Source organism: Eptesicus fuscus, chromosome 16, assembly GCF_027574615.1.
Source record: "Eptesicus fuscus isolate TK198812 chromosome 16, DD_ASM_mEF_20220401, whole genome shotgun sequence".
Taxonomy (NCBI): Eukaryota; Metazoa; Chordata; class Mammalia; order Chiroptera; family Vespertilionidae; genus Eptesicus; species Eptesicus fuscus.
Genome location: NC_072488.1, coordinates 2,122,418 through 2,141,325, shown reverse-complemented (window position 1 = coordinate 2,141,325; position 18,908 = coordinate 2,122,418). Strand labels below are relative to the sequence as shown.

The following is an 18,908-nucleotide window of genomic DNA, read 5'->3' as shown; positions in this document are numbered from 1 at the left end:
GAACCGCTCCCTCTGAGCACTCCTCTGGGCCCGAGCACTCACCCTAAAGGCAGGCTTCTGCCCTCACTCCCGGAAGCCAAGTGCCGAGACCGAGACCGGGGGAGGAAGAAACGCCCAGCACGTGGGGCGGAGCAGAGGGACCCGGGGCTCCCTGCAGCGTGGCCGGCAGAGTCCAGGCCCTGCAGGTGGAGGACGCCGGTGGCCAGGGCGGAGCCGGCCCCTACGGATCCTGACTCAGGACCGAGGGTGAGGGTGACGATGCGCAGTGACGGCACCGGGAGCGTCCGTCGTCACGTGACGGTGCGGCCACTGGATGCGTTTCCGTCTGTCACAGCGAGGCCCAGCTCCCGGAACAGGGCGCACAGCAGCGGTTTGACTTAGAAACCCTGATGAGCTGGAACATTACTGGTAGATTTTTAAACCGAACACTTTCTGTGCCGCTTTTGAAAACCAAGAACACTGAGACTTTAGGCCTAAGGCGTTCGCCCGCGGCTCTCGCGGTTACGTTTTGGTTCCCAGTTGAAGCTTATGAGTATTACTTAGGGCCCCTCACGGAACCATCACTGGGGTCGTTTCAGAGCCCTGGAGGGTCACTCAGATGGGGGCGAGGCTGAGGCCGAGGACGCGTGCTGGGCACAAGCAGAAACTGCCAGGGAGGCCCGTCTCGGCTCTGCCTCTTTAAGATCTCAGATCCCGCCGGCCGGCCTAATAAAAGGGCACATTCAAACGCAGTAACAGGAAATGACATCTTACGAGATAGGCACATACATTTAATCCCGTTGGCTTAAAATGCATCTTCAATGATACAATTAAAAACAGTAAACAAGGCACAATCAATTTCATAAAACGCAATAGAAAATATTATCATATGACCCGTGTCCCATATCTTATTTTAGAAAACCAGCAATTCAGTTCACATACTTCATTAGGATATTTTAACGCAAGAATGCAACTATCCATTCTACTTCTACAAACAAACTAGTTCCCTGAACCGACAGATACCCGTGACCTTATCTGTTATAAAATGACACTGTGTAATATTCCTATATCCTTAAACATGTGTACAAAACGTCTCCCTGCCACGTGAGTCTCCTACACCCGTGACCGCTTCTACACGGTGAGTGCACGGGTAACCGAGGCGCAAGGTCTGCAACGCGGCGCAACGCCTCCCTTCTGGCAGGAAGACTGGGAAGGACAGGGCTGCGTCAGCTGCACCCCCATCTGCCGCAGCACGAGGGCACACGCCACGCGCCTGCAGCCCCCGCAGGGCGTCTTCCCTTTACTTCATGTGTAAACAGTGCAGATCCAGACAACAGCGGCCGAGAGCGAGCCGCGGCCCCTGAGCAGGCCCGGAACATTCCGCCTGGGACGACTGCGTGTGCTCTGGGTTCCGCCGAGTGTTCCATCTGCTCGGTGGACGTTAATTATCAGAATGACTCGGCCTCCGGCCTAGGCCGAGTCTCTCAGGTAGTGGTCATCGCATCTCTCCGTGTATGCCCACGGACGCCGCATGCATATATTATCTATCTGTATAGGACACGTATGTACACATTTACAGACGCCGGCCTGGGAACTTATTGCACTCATGTACACCGTGGCCCCGAAGGTCTGCACGAGAAAGGCAGCGGGTGCTTCCAGAGTCGCGAGGGGAGGTTCCGGGAACGCGCTCTGCTGGAGTAAACACGTATGGGGGGGGGAGGGTGAACGCTTTGTTCTGGGACGTGGCTCCCACTACCGAGGCAGGTAGTGACACTGAGCTCAGGCCGGCACCGAAGCCTTATGGCCACACACTGCCTCTGACTGGTACTGGGCAGGCCCGCGGACACCGGACACAGGGCAGCCCGATAGCTGTCCAGTCTGGCCACGGTGCTGCTAGATACACCTGAACCTAATACCACAGGATATTGAATTGAACCTGTAAGAAAAGTATTTTTATAAATACTGCAGCAGATATCCTAAAGGTTCCCAGCGAGTCCATTAAATCTTGGAACAGAGTTTTCACTTTAACCCTAAGTATTTATATCAGAAAAGGCAAGCGTAATAATAGTGTATGGGTTTCTCTCATCCGAGAAGCGCCAATGCAGTGTGCTCCACGCCATCGCCAAGCCGCGAGCGGCCCCATCTCCAGCGCGAAAGGAGTCCCTCCCACCGACGTCGCCGTGTTGGGAAGGAGGCTGACCAGGGGCCTGCGGCCTGGCAGACAGCGAGACCTTCGTGGAACTGTGGGGTCTGCGGGCCAGGGCGCCCTCAGATCTCCGTGAGGGTGAGTCTGTACGACCCCCCCACCTCCTCCATCTGCAGCTGGAAGGTGTCCTCATTGGAGTAGTGCTTCACGATGTTGTCGTCCATGTTCACCAGGATCCTGGGGGGAGGAAGACGGGCGCTCAGGCTGCCCCCCGAAACCGGGGCGCCCGCGTGCAGCTGGCTCTGCTGCTCACTAGCTGTGACACGCGAGGCCATTACTTCAACCCCCTAACCCCCCATCGCCCCGCTGAGACGGGGTAATAGTGCGCGCCCTAGGGTTCAATGGGGACGCAAGCAGAGCACCTGCCAGTGCAGGGCGTGCGCTCACCAGAACACACCCGCTTCTTGTTCTCTCAGCGCGTGGTAACCACGCGATAGCGTAGCTATGGCAACGAACACAGTGAGGCCACGGCAGAGGCACTTCATGCGTCCGGCTTTCGAAAGCGTATCAGTAAGATCAGCCTACGGGATCTGAAGCCGCAGTCCCGACAAAGGACCTCCCCTGGCACGTTACCCTCAACACTGAACTGAACCAGCACTAAGTCCGCCCCTCCCACCAGGCCCGTCTGCCAAGTTCCCGCGAGGATTTGCGTTAGAATTCTCTGCCCTCTGACCCTGCAAACAGCACAGACACTTGCAACGAAAATGCTGCTTTCTGGACAAGGACGCCCTGCTCTGTGGCTGCAAACAGGACCCCGGGCAGAGAGGGAGGGGCAGCAGCAAAGGCGGGGCCTCGGTCAAGACTCACTGGACCCCTGGCCTCGGCCCCGGCCTGATCGGGGGCAGGTCTCCCGCTCCGTGCCTCGGCTGCCTGCCCTAAACCCGCCAAACCCTGCACGGGACCACCCAGCCCCGAGGGTCACGTGAACGTGCGTCATGTGGGACGCACCCGACCCAGCCTGACCCTTGACGGGGCTCTAAGTGGGGCAATAACCCTCAGTGGGCTCTGCTGCCAGGGAGAAGAGCAAAACCCACGAGGAGGCGAGACAGGGCGATGGCTGCGTGGGGGTGATTTCAGGAAAAGCTCGTCCTCCCGGGAACGCGTCTGTGAGGCTCTGGCCTGGGCCCAGCGCGCGTGAGTAGCAGTCACGCTGAATAAACCCATTTACTCAGGGCACGAATGCTCACCCTTTTTTACATTTCTTGAATATTTTCCCAATCTTGTCTTGGGGAACATCATATTTGTCTGAGATCTGAAAGAGAAGAGCAATGGAAAAGAGCGATAAGATGGCATTTTACTGGCTTTAACGAACAACTATTTGTCTACGAATGTAGTGGGACAGTCATCAACCATGAGTTTCAAAATGCTTATGTCTTTCCCGCCTGGGCGGGGGGTGGAGGGGGGGGGCAGCCGCCTTGTGGCGGGAGCTGGGAGCTCTATATCCCGAGTGTACAGATGCCCGTAGTGTGTTATGTGTCAGCTGTTTTATTATTTACGTGTTTGGCTGCTGACCGGTCAGAGTGTTAAAGGGCATTCCACAGAGCAGTGTTGAGCCCGCAGAAGAGGGGGCAGAAGCACAGAGCTGCTCCCCCGTCACCGGCTGTGCGTTCACCTCTCACGTTAATGCCCTGCGCTTGCTGCAGGCGACGAGCTACAACGTTACGAGTTCCAGTCCGCCGTGTTCACCGCGTCCCCTCTGTGCTGGACACGCACGGGTTCTGACACATGCTCCGAGACACACATCCACAGTCACACGCATTCCGAGCAAGTGTACCGAGGCCTTGCTTTGGGGTCAGACGATTCGCATCAGCTGCGTGCCCCACGCTGGGGATCGAGCCTGGGAACTGAACCGTGACCTCCTGGTTCCTAAGTCGATGCCCAGCCCCTGAGCCAGGCCGCCGGGCAGCTTCCACTGCTAAGGAGCATTACTGCAAAGCGCGCTACTCACGGCCTCCATCAAGCCCTTCAAGGACGGCGTCTTGAGCATCAGGGCGTCGAAGACTTCCTCTGCCTCCTTCCGCACGTAGAGCAGCACTAATCCCCATCGGGAGCGAGGAGGTGAGAGGGGAAAGGACACGGGTCATGCATAGAGCAAACGGGAAGCAGAGCCTGGCGCCGGTTAAAATAAAGAGGCGTCCACACCACGGACGCACATGACCCCGTCCACCATGTCCGAGGGCTCAGCTTTCGGCTTCTTAGCCCTGCCGTTCGTTTAAGGCTTAAAGCTCTCACCAGAACAAGGACGTCAAACCGGACAAGGCTGGTTTGAGCGCCTGATGCTTTTGGCAAGTTGAGACCTCACTTCCAATGCAAAAGTCCCACTAAGACACGAGGCCAACGCACCTCTCTTCGGCTCCTCGATCCGGGTCAGCTTAGCAGGCGGGGGGACCACAAAATCGTCCTCGGACCCGTACGGCCCCCTTTTCAGGTTCGCGCTGCGGAGATGAAATGCAGTACGTGACTTCCAAGGCACCTGCGAGCCCGGACGGCCTGGGGCAGGGCCGAGCTCAGACTCAGGGTGACCCTCCCTCTGCCTCTGCTCCCGCCTCCTTGTTGTGTGGACACACACTGGAGGCCCCGAGAGAGAGACCGACTGAACAGGGCGTGTGGGAGGCAGCCTATCTGGCTCTCTCACATCGATGTCTCTCTGTGTCTCTCCCCCTTCCTTCCTCTCTCTCTAAAAATCAATGGAAAACTATCCTCGGGTGAGATTAACAACAACAAACACAGGTGTCAGTGGGAAGGACGAGGGGCAGCTGGAGGGAGGAGTGGAAAGATGGGCGGGACTGGCTGCCAAAAGCACGCTATGGGCGCTAACGCTGTGAGGTTCAGAGCGGTGAGCAAAAAACCAGTCGAGTGACAGAAAATGAAGAAAGGAGTGGGTGGCTTCGAGCAGGATCAGCGCTTCAAGAACAGGGGCTGGGTTTTAAAACCTCTGTCCCGGCTTCTGGAACCTCCGAGGCCTCCGACGACAGCACAGGGAGCGCCTAGGCCTGAGCACAGCAGAGGTGGAGAGGCCACGGCAGGCACCATGGGGCGGGGGGGCGGCTATGACGTGGCCCAGAGGGCCCTCACCACGGGGAGCACTGCGCAGGAGGCTGCCAGGGGGCAGTCAGGGCCCAGAGGCTCGGAGGTGCCCACGGAGGGGGCGGAGGGGGGGGGGAGGCGCGGCAACACCTCGACAGCTGCGCATACACCCAGCGCCCAGCGGGTCTGGAGGAATGACAGCTAAGTGCACCACGTGGGTCCGCACTGGCCCCTTTCCACTGCCAAGGCCAGGCCGCAACAATGGCGGGACCTGAGTGGGGCCGTGTCTCAGTGCCAAGGTCCTGTCTCGGGGGAGCGCGTCCTCGTCCCCGGATGCAGAAGACACACACCCAGTACTGAGGAATGACGGGCCACCAGGTCAAACGGCTCAGGAAAACACGAGCTCTATCAGACTTGCAATTTTCTCCACGTTTGAGATGGTTTCAAAATAAAAAGAACTTAGAACAGAACAAAGCGTAAATCTTACCCTTCGCCCTCCAGTTCCTCCGCGGCGATGGAGAGGACCTACAGACAGAACAGCGGGTTGCTTTTCAAATCCCTGCTCACAACAGTTCAGACCACAAGTGATTCCTCAAGCGAACGCAGTCTTGAACCTGACCCAGCGAACACACCACCTTTCGCCTGGTTTTCTTCGACAGGTTCTTGGAGACATGCTGGACTCCACCTCAGGGGTGGCAGCGAGCCTGGCCCCGCCGGGGCGAGGAAAGCAAGCGCTTGCTGGCCTGTGGCCGGCGCCGTCCCTGCCGGGCTGAGATGCCGGCTTTGGCACTGCGAGCCGCGGGTGACGTCGTCCCAACAGAGGCCGTGTGGCCACAAACAGCTAACCTGTTTGTTACTTGACCCTTTTCAGAAAAGTTTGCCAAAGCTTCTCGTTAGAACTGAATACACCGGCAATGGCTTCGCCCAAGACTCTACAAACCACGGGCCGCACAAACCCGGATCGGTCTCCCACGTGCGCGCAGCCCGCCTTTCCCGTGTCCATCGCGCTCAGCGGGAAAGCGCGCTCCACTCGGCTCACGCGCTCGCCACCAGCCTCCGGTGGCCGAGACACGGCTGTCAGTGCGCGATGGCGACCCAGTGCCTGTCACCCTGCTCTTCGTGCCACGAGGCTGCCTGGCCCCACGGACCCCTCTGGCTCCTCCCTCCCGTCCAGACCCACGGAAGTTAAATCCACGAGATCAAAGACTCGAACTCATGTGACTATTCTAGCGCCTGGTAAACGAGCTAAAATCAAAATAAACAGAACTTGGCCCTGGCCGGCTTGGCTCTGTGTATAGTGTCGGCTCGCGGACAGAAGAATCCCGGGTTCGATTCTGATCGAGGATACGTACGTGAGATGCAGGCTCGATCCGGCCCTGGTCCGGGCGCGTGTGGTAGGCAACCAATCGATGTGTCTCTCTCACATCGATGTTTCTCTCTCTGTCTCTCCCCCTCCCTTCCACTCTCTCTAAAAATCAATGGAAAAGTATCCTCGGGTGAGGATCACCCACCACCACCACCACCACCACCACCCAGCGGATTTAGGTGACGGGTCTGGCACTGCGTCTCCAATGGCGCTCACACCCCCCGTTCTGCGAGGACATCACGTCACCCACGGACACTCCAAGAGCCGACCGGGTGCTGGCACGCCTCCCGTTTTGGCTTCTGTTTACAAAGCCTTCCTTTGGCTGAGCCTCGCGCCCGCAGCCGCCCTGGGACCCGGGCACGTACGTGAGCGCCCCGCTGCAGGTTGGCGAGGTGCACGTCGGGAATGAAGAGGACCGGCTGCGTGTCCAGGTCGACAAAGGGCTTGAAGACGGTGAGATCCGTGCGTTTGTGCGTGGGGAGCAGCGGCACTTTGACGTCAGACACTGGAAAGGGAGGACACCGTCAGCAGTGTGCGCACAGGCCGCGCGGCGAGCAGGCTCCTCCATGTCAGAGCTTCAACCAGGGCCCCGGGAGAGGCAGCCCGTCCCGGACCCGGAGGCGGCGGTATGTGAAGGAGTGTGCTGTTGGTGTTTCGCACAGAAGAACGTCTTATCGAAATCAGAGGGAAAAGGCATCTTTACACACACACACACACACACACACACACACACACACACTCTCACACCCCGATCAGGAACAGACGCGAAACAAGCCTTGTCTGAAAGGCTCAAAGATCGAAGTGTATGGACGGAACTCGGGGATTCACCGTGGCCGCTGCATTGAGGAATTCACATTCTAACACGAGGCCTCTTCTAGCTCCGACACCCCTCCCTGCTCCTTCCCTTCAGCGAGGCTGAGGGCACCACGGTCTGACTTGTTTATGAGACTGCAGGGCCCCCCCGCCCCGCCCCGCCCCGGAGTCCTCGGCCACAGCTTTCCCAGCAGCAGCCGCTCCCGGGAGTGGTGTCGGGGCGCCCCGATGCCGCAGGGGCACCTGACTAGTGCGCCAAGGGGCGAACTTCTGCTGAGCCGGCCGACACTCGCTCCGCTCGGAGAGCAGACGCAGCGCCACGCCCTGCGGAGGAAACTGCGGGCAAAGAGCAGCGTTTCCCCTCGTGGCAAGAGGGCTTGGGGAATGTGAATGTGGGTCACGTGAAAAACAAAGGCTTTCCTGGCGAGACGTCCACGCTGAGGCTCTGCAGCTCCTGCAGATGTTAGGATACGGGACAGAGGAAAGCTGCTCATCTGGAACGAAGACACCCTGCGCTCTCCAGGGCGTGACTTCATTCTTAAAAACCCAGGCAAGTCCCCAGTGTGCGTTCAGCTGTTCACCAGGGCTGCCACCGGCGACTGCGGGGACGGACAGCCGGAACGTGGGCAGTCAGGAGCCCTCCTGCGCCCCGGAAACCACCCGAGCCACCCTCGGCCTCGGCTGGTGGAGGAAGCCAGGCCTCCAGCCACAGCAGGAAGCAGCCGGCCAGGCTCCTGCGGAAAGCTCAGGCGCCCCGAAAGGACAGGGGCTGAGCCCCGGAAGCCCCAGGCCTGCTCACAGCGTTCACAGGAGCGGGTCAGGCACTTGCCTTTTCTTTTGCTCTGTTTTCGCTCTTCGTCCCTGATTTTCCGTTCGGCTCCCTGTAGGTCAAGGCAAGACAAGAGAAAACATGCTTCTGTTTATCTGATCCTCTTTGAAATATGTGACTCTCACCTGCAGCGGTGGGGTGGGGTGGGGACAGCTCCTCTGGGAAATGGACCCATTGCCTATTACGTTCCTGGAGCTATCACTGCAGTTTCCTCTAAAAAGCCTATTTTAAAAATATATATTTTTATTGATCTCAGAGAGGAAGGGAGAGGGATAGAAACACCAGTGATGAGAGAGAATCATGGATCGGCTGCCTCCTGCCCACCCCACACTGGGAATCGAACCCACAACCCAGGCATGTGCCCTGAGTGGGAATCGAACCGTGACCCCCTGGTTCACAGGTCGACGCTCAAGCCCTGAGCCACGCCCACCGGGCTAAAAAGCCTCTTCTGAAAACCATGTTTAACTCTGTGGAATCACAGGGAAACAGCAGCCACCCCTCCACAGCGGCTGTGCCAGCTGCATGCACAGCTGGTTAGCTCGCCGGCGTGTCACTGCCTTCAAAGACGCAGTGAGCCGTCACAGCCGCAGGGACCGGGACTCGGATGAGGGAGCAAGCTGACATGGGAAACAGTGTCAGTGACCGTTTCTCTCCTAGGTCAGACTGGGCTGAGAGAGAGGGGAGCTCACAGAGACAGGAGCTCACAGAGACAGGAGCTCACAGAGACAGGAGCTCAGAGAGACAGGAGCTCAGAGAGAGGAGCTCACAGAGAGAGGAGCTCACAGAGACAGGAACTCAGAGACAGGAGCTCACAGAGACAGGAGCTCACAGAGACAGGAGCTCACAGAGACAGGAGCTCACAGAGACAGGAGCTCACAGAGACAGGAGCTCACAGAGACAGGAGCTCACAGAGAGAGGAGCTCACAGAGACAGGAGCTCACAGAGACAGGAGCTCACAGAGACAGGAGCTCACAGAGACAGGAGCTCACAGAGATAGGAGCTCACAGAGACAGGAGCTCAGAGAGACAGGAGCTCACAGAGACAGGAGCTCACAGAGACAGCAGCTCAGAGAGAGGAGCTCACAGAGAGAGGAGCTCACAGAGACAGGAGCTCACAGAGACAGGAGCTCAGAGAGAGGAGCTCACAGAGAGAGGAGCTCACAGAGACAGGAGCTCACAGAGACAGGAGCTCAGAGAGAGGAGCTCACAGAGAGAGGAGCTCACAGAGACAGGAGCTCACAGAGACAGGAGCTCACAGAGACAGCAGCTCAGAGAGAGGAGCTCACAGAGAGAGGAGCTCACAGAGACAGGAGCTCACAGAGACAGGAGCTCACAGAGACAGGAGCTCACAGAGACAGCAGCTCAGAGAGAGGAGCTCACAGAGAGAGGAGCTCACAGAGACAGGAGCTCACAGAGACAGGAGCTCACAGAGACAGGAGCTCACAGAGACAGGAGCTCACAGAGACAGCAGCTCAGAGAGACAGGAGCTCACAGAGACAGGAGCTCACAGAGACAGGAGCTCAGAGACAGGAGCTCACAGAGACAGGAGCTCACAGAGACAGGAGCTCACAGAGACAGGAGCTCACAGAGACAGGAGCTCAGAGAGAGGAGCTCACAGAGACAGGAGCTCAGAGACAGGAGCTCATAGAGACAGGAGCTCACAGAGACAGGAGCTCACAGAGACAGGAGCTCAGAGACAGGAGCTCACAGAGACAGGAGCTCACAGAGACAGGAGCTCACAGAGACAGGAGCTCACAGAGACAGGAGCTCACAGAGACAGGAGCTCACAGAGACAGGAGCTCAGAGACAGGAGCTCACAGAGACAGGAGCTCAGAGAGACAGGAGCTCACAGAGACAGGAGCTCACAGAGACAGGAGCTCAGAGACAGGAGCTCACAGAGACAGGAGCTCAGAGAGACAGGAGCTCACAGAGACAGGAGCTCACAGAGACAGGAGCTCAGAGACAGGAGCTCACAGAGACAGGAGCTCAGAGAGACAGGAGCTCACAGAGACAGGAGCTCACAGAGACAGGAGCTCAGAGACAGGAGCTCACAGAGACAGGAGCTCAGAGAGACAGGAGCTCACAGAGACAGGAGCTCACAGAGACAGGAGCTCAGAGACAGGAGCTCACAGAGACAGGAGCTCACAGAGACAGGAGCTCAGAGAGAGGAGCTCACAGAGACAGGAGCTCAGAGACAGGAGCTCACAGAGACAGGAGCTCACAGAGACAGGAGCTCACAGAGACAGGAGCTCACAGAGACAGGAGCTCACAGAGACAGGAGCTCACAGAGACAGCAGCTCAGAGAGAGGAGCTCACAGAGAGAGGAGCTCACAGAGACAGGAGCTCACAGAGACAGGAGCTCAGAGAGAGGAGCTCACAGAGAGAGGAGCTCACAGAGACAGGAGCTCACAGAGACAGGAGCTCACAGAGACATCAGCTCAGAGAGAGGAGCTCACAGAGACAGGAGCTCAGAGAGAGGAGCTCACAGAGAGAGGAGCTCACAGAGACAGGAGCTCACAGAGACAGGAGCTCAGAGAGAGGAGCTCACAGAGAGAGGAGCTCACAGAGACAGGAGCTCACAGAGACAGGAGCTCACAGAGACAGCAGCTCAGAGACAGGAGCTCACAGAGACAGGAGCTCACAGAGACAGGAGCTCACAGAGACAGCAGCTCACAGAGACAGGAGCTCAGAGAGACAGGAGCTCACAGAGACAGGAGCTCAGAGAGAGGAGCTCACAGAGAGAGGAGCTCACAGAGACAGGAGCTCACAGAGACAGGAGCTCACAGAGACAGGAGCTCACAGAGACAGCAGCTCAGAGAGAGGAGCTCACAGAGAGAGGAGCTCACAGAGACAGGAGCTCACAGAGACAGGAGCTCACAGAGACAGGAGCTCACAGAGACAGCAGCTCACAGAGACAGGAGCTCAGAGAGACAGGAGCTCACAGAGACAGGAGCTCACAGAGACAGGAGCTCACAGAGACCGGAGCTCACAGAGACAGGAGCTCACAGAGACAGGAGCTCAGAGAGACAGGAGCTCACAGAGACAAGAGCTCAGAGAGAGGAGCTCACAGAGAGAGGAGCTCAGAGAGACAGGAGCTCAGAGAGACAGGAGCTCACAGAGACAGGAGCTCAGAGAGAGGAGCTCACAGAGAGAGGAGCTCACAGAGACAGGAGCTCACAGAGACAGGAGCTCACAGAGACAGGAGCTCACAGAGACAGCAGCTCAGAGAGAGGAGCTCACAGAGAGAGGAGCTCACAGAGACAGGAGCTCACAGAGACAGGAGCTCACAGAGACAGGAGCTCACAGAGACAGGAGCTCACAGAGACAGGAGCTCACAGAGACAGGAGCTCACAGAGACAGGAGCTCACAGAGACAGGAGCTCAGAGACAGGAGCTCACAGAGACAGGAGCTCACAGAGACAGGAGCTCACAGAGACAGGAGCTCACAGAGACAGGAGCTCAGAGAGAGGAGCTCACAGAGACAGGAGCTCAGAGACAGGAGCTCATAGAGACAGGAGCTCACAGAGACAGGAGCTCACAGAGACAGGAGCTCAGAGACAGGAGCTCACAGAGACAGGAGCTCACAGAGACAGGAGCTCACAGAGACAGGAGCTCACAGAGACAGGAGCTCAGAGAGAGGAGCTCACAGAGACAGGAGCTCAGAGACAGGAGCTCACAGAGACAGGAGCTCACAGAGACAGGAGCTCAGAGAGAGGAGCTCACAGAGACAGGAGCTCAGAGACAGGAGCTCACAGAGACAGGAGCTCACAGAGACAGGAGCTCACAGAGACAGGAGCTCACAGAGACAGGAGCTCACAGAGACAGGAGCTCAGAGAGAGGAGCTCACAGAGACAGGAGCTCACAGAGACAGGAGCTCAGAGAGAGAGAGACAGGAGCTCACAGAGACAGGAGCTCACAGAGACAGGAGCTCAGAGAGACAGGAGCTCACAGAGACAAGAGCTCAGAGAGAGGAGCTCACAGAGACAGGAGCTCACAGAGACAGGAGCTCAGAGAGAGAGAGACAGGAGCTCACAGAGACAGGAGCTCACAGAGACAGGAGCTCACAGAGACAGGAGCTCACAGAGACAGGAGCTCACAGAGACAGGAGCTCAGAGAGAGGAGCTCACAGAGACAGGAGCTCAGAGACAGGAGCTCACAGAGACAGGAGCTCACAGAGACAGGAGCTCAGAGAGAGGAGCTCACAGAGACAGGAGCTCAGAGACAGGAGCTCACAGAGACAGGAGCTCACAGAGACAGGAGCTCACAGAGACAGGAGCTCACAGAGACAGGAGCTCACAGAGACAGGAGCTCACAGAGACAGGAGCTCAGAGAGAGGAGCTCACAGAGACAGGAGCTCACAGAGACAGGAGCTCAGAGAGAGAGAGACAGGAGCTCACAGAGACAGGAGCTCACAGAGACAGGAGCTCAGAGAGACAGGAGCTCACAGAGACAAGAGCTCACAGAGACAGGAGCTCACAGAGACAGTAGCTCAGAGAGAGGAGCTCACAGAGACAGGAGCTCACAGAGACAGTAGCTCAGAGACAGGAGCTCACAGAGACAGGAGCTCACAGAGACAGGAGCTCAGAGAGACAGGAGCTCAGAGAGACAGGAGCTCACAGAGACAGGAGCTCACAGAGACAGGAGCTCACAGAGACAGGAGCTCAGAGAGAGGAGCTCACAGAGACAGGAGCTCAGAGACAGGAGCTCACAGAGACAGGAGCTCACAGAGACAGGAGCTCACAGAGACAGGAGCTCACAGAGACAGGAGCTCACAGAGACAGGAGCTCACAGAGAGAGGAGCTCACAGAGACAGGAGCTCACAGAGACAGGAGCTCAGAGAGAGGAGCTCACAGAGAGAGGAGCTCACAGAGACAGGAGCTCACAGAGACAGGAGCTCAGAGAGAGGAGCTCACAGAGAGAGGAGCTCACAGAGACAGGAGCTCACAGAGACAGGAGCTCAGAGAGAGGAGCTCACAGAGAGAGGAGCTCACAGAGACAGGAGCTCACAGAGACAGGAGCTCAGAGAGAGGAGCTCACAGAGAGAGGAGCTCACAGAGACAGGAGCTCACAGAGACAGGAGCTCAGAGAGAGGAGCTCACAGAGAGAGGAGCTCACAGAGACAGCAGCTCACAGAGACAGCAGCTCAGAGAGAGGAGCTCACAGAGAGAGGAGCTCACAGAGACAGGAGCTCACAGAGACAGGAGCTCACAGAGACAGCAGCTCAGAGAGAGGAGCTCACAGAGAGAGGAGCTCACAGAGACAGGAGCTCACAGAGACAGGAGCTCACAGAGACAGCAGCTCAGAGAGAGGAGCTCACAGAGACAGGAGCTCACAGAGACAGGAGCTCACAGAGACAGCAGCTCACAGAGACAGGAGCTCAGAGAGACAGGAGCTCACAGAGACAGGAGCTCAGAGAGAGGAGCTCACAGAGAGAGGAGCTCACAGAGACAGGAGCTCACAGAGACAGGAGCTCACAGAGACAGGAGCTCACAGAGACAGCAGCTCAGAGAGAGGAGCTCACAGAGAGAGGAGCTCACAGAGACAGGAGCTCACAGAGACAGGAGCTCACAGAGACAGGAGCTCACAGAGACAGCAGCTCAGAGAGAGGAGCTCACAGAGAGAGGAGCTCACAGAGACAGGAGCTCACAGAGACAGGAGCTCACAGAGACAGGAGCTCACAGAGACAGCAGCTCACAGAGACAGGAGCTCAGAGAGACAGGAGCTCACAGAGACAGGAGCTCACAGAGACAGGAGCTCAGAGACAGGAGCTCACAGAGACAGGAGCTCACAGAGACAGGAGCTCACAGAGACAGGAGCTCACAGAGACAGGAGCTCAGAGAGAGGAGCTCACAGAGACAGGAGCTCAGAGACAGGAGCTCATAGAGACAGGAGCTCACAGAGACAGGAGCTCACAGAGACAGGAGCTCAGAGACAGGAGCTCACAGAGACAGGAGCTCACAGAGACAGGAGCTCACAGAGACAGGAGCTCACAGAGACAGGAGCTCAGAGAGAGGAGCTCACAGAGACAGGAGCTCAGAGACAGGAGCTCACAGAGACAGGAGCTCACAGAGACAGGAGCTCAGAGAGAGGAGCTCACAGAGACAGGAGCTCAGAGACAGGAGCTCACAGAGACAGGAGCTCACAGAGACAGGAGCTCAGAGAGAGGAGCTCACAGAGACAGGAGCTCAGAGACAGGAGCTCACAGAGACAGGAGCTCAGAGAGAGGAGCTCACAGAGACAGGAGCTCACAGAGACAGGAGCTCAGAGAGAGAGAGACAGGAGCTCACAGAGACAGGAGCTCACAGAGACAGGAGCTCAGAGAGACAGGAGCTCACAGAGACAGGAGCTCACAGAGACAGGAGCTCAGAGAGAGAGAGACAGGAGCTCACAGAGACAGGAGCTCACAGAGACAGGAGCTCACAGAGACAGGAGCTCACAGAGACAGGAGCTCACAGAGACAGGAGCTCAGAGAGAGGAGCTCACAGAGACAGGAGCTCAGAGAGAGGAGCTCACAGAGACAGGAGCTCACAGAGACAGGAGCTCAGAGAGAGAGAGACAGGAGCTCACAGAGACAGGAGCTCACAGAGACAGGAGCTCACAGAGACAGGAGCTCACAGAGACAGGAGCTCACAGAGACAGGAGCTCACAGAGACAGGAGCTCAGAGAGAGGAGCTCACAGAGACAGGAGCTCAGAGAGAGGAGCTCACAGAGACAGGAGCTCACAGAGACAGGAGCTCAGAGAGAGAGAGACAGGAGCTCACAGAGACAGGAGCTCACAGAGACAGGAGCTCACAGAGACAGGAGCTCACAGAGACAGGAGCTCACAGAGACAGGAGCTCAGAGAGAGGAGCTCACAGAGACAGGAGCTCAGAGACAGGAGCTCACAGAGACAGGAGCTCACAGAGACAGGAGCTCACAGAGACAGGAGCTCACAGAGACAGGAGCTCACAGAGACAGGAGCTCACAGAGACAGGAGCTCACAGAGACAGGAGCTCACAGAGACAGGAGCTCACAGAGACAGGAGCTCAGAGAGAGGAGCTCACAGAGACAGGAGCTCACAGAGACAGGAGCTCACAGAGACAGGAGCTCACAGAGACAGGAGCTCACAGAGACAGCAGCTCAGAGAGAGGAGCTCACAGAGAGAGGAGCTCACAGAGACAGGAGCTCACAGAGACAGGAGCTCACAGAGACAGGAGCTCACAGAGACAGCAGCTCAGAGAGAGGAGCTCACAGAGAGAGGAGCTCACAGAGACAGGAGCTCACAGAGACAGGAGCTCACAGAGACAGGAGCTCACAGAGACAGCAGCTCACAGAGACAGGAGCTCAGAGAGACAGGAGCTCACAGAGACAGGAGCTCACAGAGACAGGAGCTCAGAGACAGGAGCTCACAGAGACAGGAGCTCACAGAGACAGGAGCTCAGAGAGAGAGAGACAGGAGCTCACAGAGACAGGAGCTCACAGAGACAGGAGCTCAGAGAGACAGGAGCTCACAGAGACAGGAGCTCACAGAGACAGGAGCTCACAGAGACAGGAGCTCACAGAGACAGCAGCTCACAGAGACAGGAGCTCAGAGAGACAGGAGCTCACAGAGACAGGAGCTCACAGAGACAGGAGCTCAGAGACAGGAGCTCACAGAGACAGGAGCTCACAGAGACAGGAGCTCAGAGAGAGGAGCTCACAGAGACAGGAGCTCAGAGACAGGAGCTCAGAGACAGGAGCTCAGAGACAGGAGCTCACAGAGACAGGAGCTCACAGAGACAGGAGCTCACAGAGACAGGAGCTCACAGAGACAGGAGCTCACAGAGAGGAGCTCACAGAGACAGGAGCTCAGAGAGACAGGAGCTCAGAGAGACAGGAGCTCACAGAGACAGGAGCTCAGAGACAGGAGCTCACAGAGACAGGAGCTCACAGAGACAGGAGCTCACAGAGACAGGAGCTCAGAGAGAGGAGCTCACAGAGACAGGAGCTCAGAGACAGGAGCTCAGAGACAGGAGCTCAGAGACAGGAGCTCACAGAGACAGGAGCTCACAGAGACAGGAGCTCACAGAGACAGGAGCTCACAGAGACAGGAGCTCAGAGAGAGGAGCTCACAGAGACAGGAGCTCAGAGACAGGAGCTCAGAGACAGGAGCTCACAGAGACAGGAGCTCACAGAGACAGGAGCTCACAGAGACAGGAGCTCACAGAGACAGGAGCTCAGAGAGAGGAGCTCACAGAGACAGGAGCTCAGAGACAGGAGCTCACAGAGACAGGAGCTCACAGAGACAGGAGCTCAGAGAGAGGAGCTCACAGAGACAGGAGCTCAGAGACAGGAGCTCACAGAGACAGGAGCTCAGAGAGAGGAGCTCACAGAGACAGGAGCTCACAGAGACAGGAGCTCAGAGAGAGAGAGACAGGAGCTCACAGAGACAGGAGCTCACAGAGACAGGAGCTCAGAGAGACAGGAGCTCACAGAGACAAGAGCTCAGAGAGAGGAGCTCACAGAGACAGGAGCTCACAGAGACAGGAGCTCAGAGAGAGAGAGACAGGAGCTCACAGAGACAGGAGCTCACAGAGACAGGAGCTCACAGAGACAGGAGCTCACAGAGACAGGAGCTCACAGAGACAGGAGCTCAGAGAGAGGAGCTCACAGAGACAGGAGCTCAGAGACAGGAGCTCACAGAGACAGGAGCTCACAGAGACAGGAGCTCAGAGAGAGGAGCTCACAGAGACAGGAGCTCAGAGACAGGAGCTCACAGAGACAGGAGCTCACAGAGACAGGAGCTCACAGAGACAGGAGCTCACAGAGACAGGAGCTCACAGAGACAGGAGCTCACAGAGACAGGAGCTCACAGAGACAGGAGCTCACAGAGACAGGAGCTCAGAGAGAGGAGCTCACAGAGACAGGAGCTCACAGAGACAGGAGCTCAGAGAGAGAGAGACAGGAGCTCACAGAGACAGGAGCTCACAGAGACAGGAGCTCAGAGAGACAGGAGCTCACAGAGACAAGAGCTCACAGAGACAGGAGCTCACAGAGACAGTAGCTCAGAGAGAGGAGCTCACAGAGACAGGAGCTCACAGAGACAGTAGCTCAGAGACAGGAGCTCACAGAGACAGGAGCTCAGAGAGACAGGAGCTCACAGAGACAGGAGCTCAGAGAGACAGGAGCTCACAGAGACAGGAGCTCAGAGAGACAGGAGCTCACAGAGACAGGAGCTCACAGAGACAGGAGCTCAGAGAGACAGGAGCTCACAGAGACAGTAGCTCAGAGACAGGAGCTCACAGAGACAGTAGCTCAGAGACAGGAGCTCACAGAGACAGGAGCTCACAGAGACAGGAGCTCACAGAGACAGGAGCTCAGAGAGACAGGAGCTCAGAGAGACAGGAGCTCACAGAGACAGGAGCTCACAGAGACAGGAGCTCAGAGAGAGGAGCTCACAGAGACAGGAGCTCACAGAGACAGTAGCTCAGAGACAGGAGCTCACAGAGACAGGAGCTCACAGAGACAGGAGCTCACAGAGACAGGAGCTCACAGAGACAGGAGCTCAGAGAGAGGAGCTCACAGAGAGAGGAGCTCACAGAGACAGGAGCTCACAGAGACAGGAGCTCACAGAGACAGGAGCTCAGAGAGAGAGAGAGACAGGAGCTCACAGAGACAGGAGCTCACAGAGACAGGAGCTCAGAGAGACAGCAGCTCACAGAGACAGGAGCTCACAGAGAGAGGAGCTCACAGAGACAGGAGCTCACAGAGACAGGAGCTCACAGAGACAGGAGCTCACAGAGACAGGAGCTCACAGAGACAGGAGCTCACAGAGACAGGAGCTCACAGAGAGAGGAGCTCACAGAGACAGGAGCTCACAGAGACAGGAGCTCACAGAGACAGGAGCTCACAGAGACAGGAGCTCACAGAGATAGGAGCTCACAGAGACAGGAGCTCAGAGAGACAGGAGCTCACAGAGACAGGAGCTCACAGAGACAGCAGCTCAGAGAGAGGAGCTCACAGAGAGAGGAGCTCACAGAGACAGGAGCTCACAGAGACAGGAGCTCAGAGAGAGGAGCTCACAGAGAGAGGAGCTCACAGAGACAGGAGCTCACAGAGACAGGAGCTCAGAGAGAGGAGCTCACAGAGAGAGGAGCTCACAGAGACAGGAGCTCACAGAGACAGGAGCTCACAGAGACAGCAGCTCAGAGAGAGGAGCTCACAGAGAGAGGAGCTCACAGAGACAGGAGCTCACAGAGACAGGAGCTCACAGAGACAGGAGCTCACAGAGACAGCAGCTCAGAGAGAGGAGCTCACAGAGAGAGGAGCTCACAGAGACAGGAGCTCACAGAGACAGGAGCTCACAGAGACAGGAGCTCACAGAGACAGGAGCTCACAGAGACAGCAGCTCAGAGAGACAGGAGCTCACAGAGACAGGAGCTCACAGAGACAGGAGCTCAGAGACAGGAGCTCACAGAGACAGGAGCTCACAGAGACAGGAGCTCACAGAGACAGGAGCTCACAGAGACAGGAGCTCAGAGAGAGGAGCTCACAGAGACAGGAGCTCAGAGACAGGAGCTCATAGAGACAGGAGCTCACAGAGACAGGAGCTCACAGAGACAGGAGCTCAGAGACAGGAGCTCACAGAGACAGGAGCTCACAGAGACAGGAGCTCACAGAGACAGGAGCTCACAGAGACAGGAGCTCACAGAGACAGGAGCTCACAGAGACA

At 57.3% G+C, this 18,908-nt stretch overlaps 1 protein-coding gene across 1 annotated transcript in view; it reads right to left on the bottom strand.

Moving 5' to 3' along the window:
• Positions 1-753: 753 nt before the first annotated feature.
• GRHL1 (grainyhead like transcription factor 1) overlaps positions 754-18,908 on the bottom strand; it is a 56,357-nt gene continuing 38,202 nt past the window's right edge. Inside the window, exons 10-16 of the mRNA XM_054728097.1 lie at positions 8,221-8,272; positions 6,944-7,083; positions 5,700-5,737; positions 4,529-4,620; positions 4,134-4,219; positions 3,373-3,437; positions 754-2,362 (exon numbers count right to left, since the gene is read on the bottom strand). Of these exons, the coding sequence (XP_054584072.1) occupies positions 2,248-2,362; positions 3,373-3,437; positions 4,134-4,219; positions 4,529-4,620; positions 5,700-5,737; positions 6,944-7,083; positions 8,221-8,272 (588 nt within the window). The 3' untranslated portion in view covers positions 754-2,247. The remainder of the gene's footprint in view (positions 2,363-3,372; positions 3,438-4,133; positions 4,220-4,528; positions 4,621-5,699; positions 5,738-6,943; positions 7,084-8,220; positions 8,273-18,908) is intronic.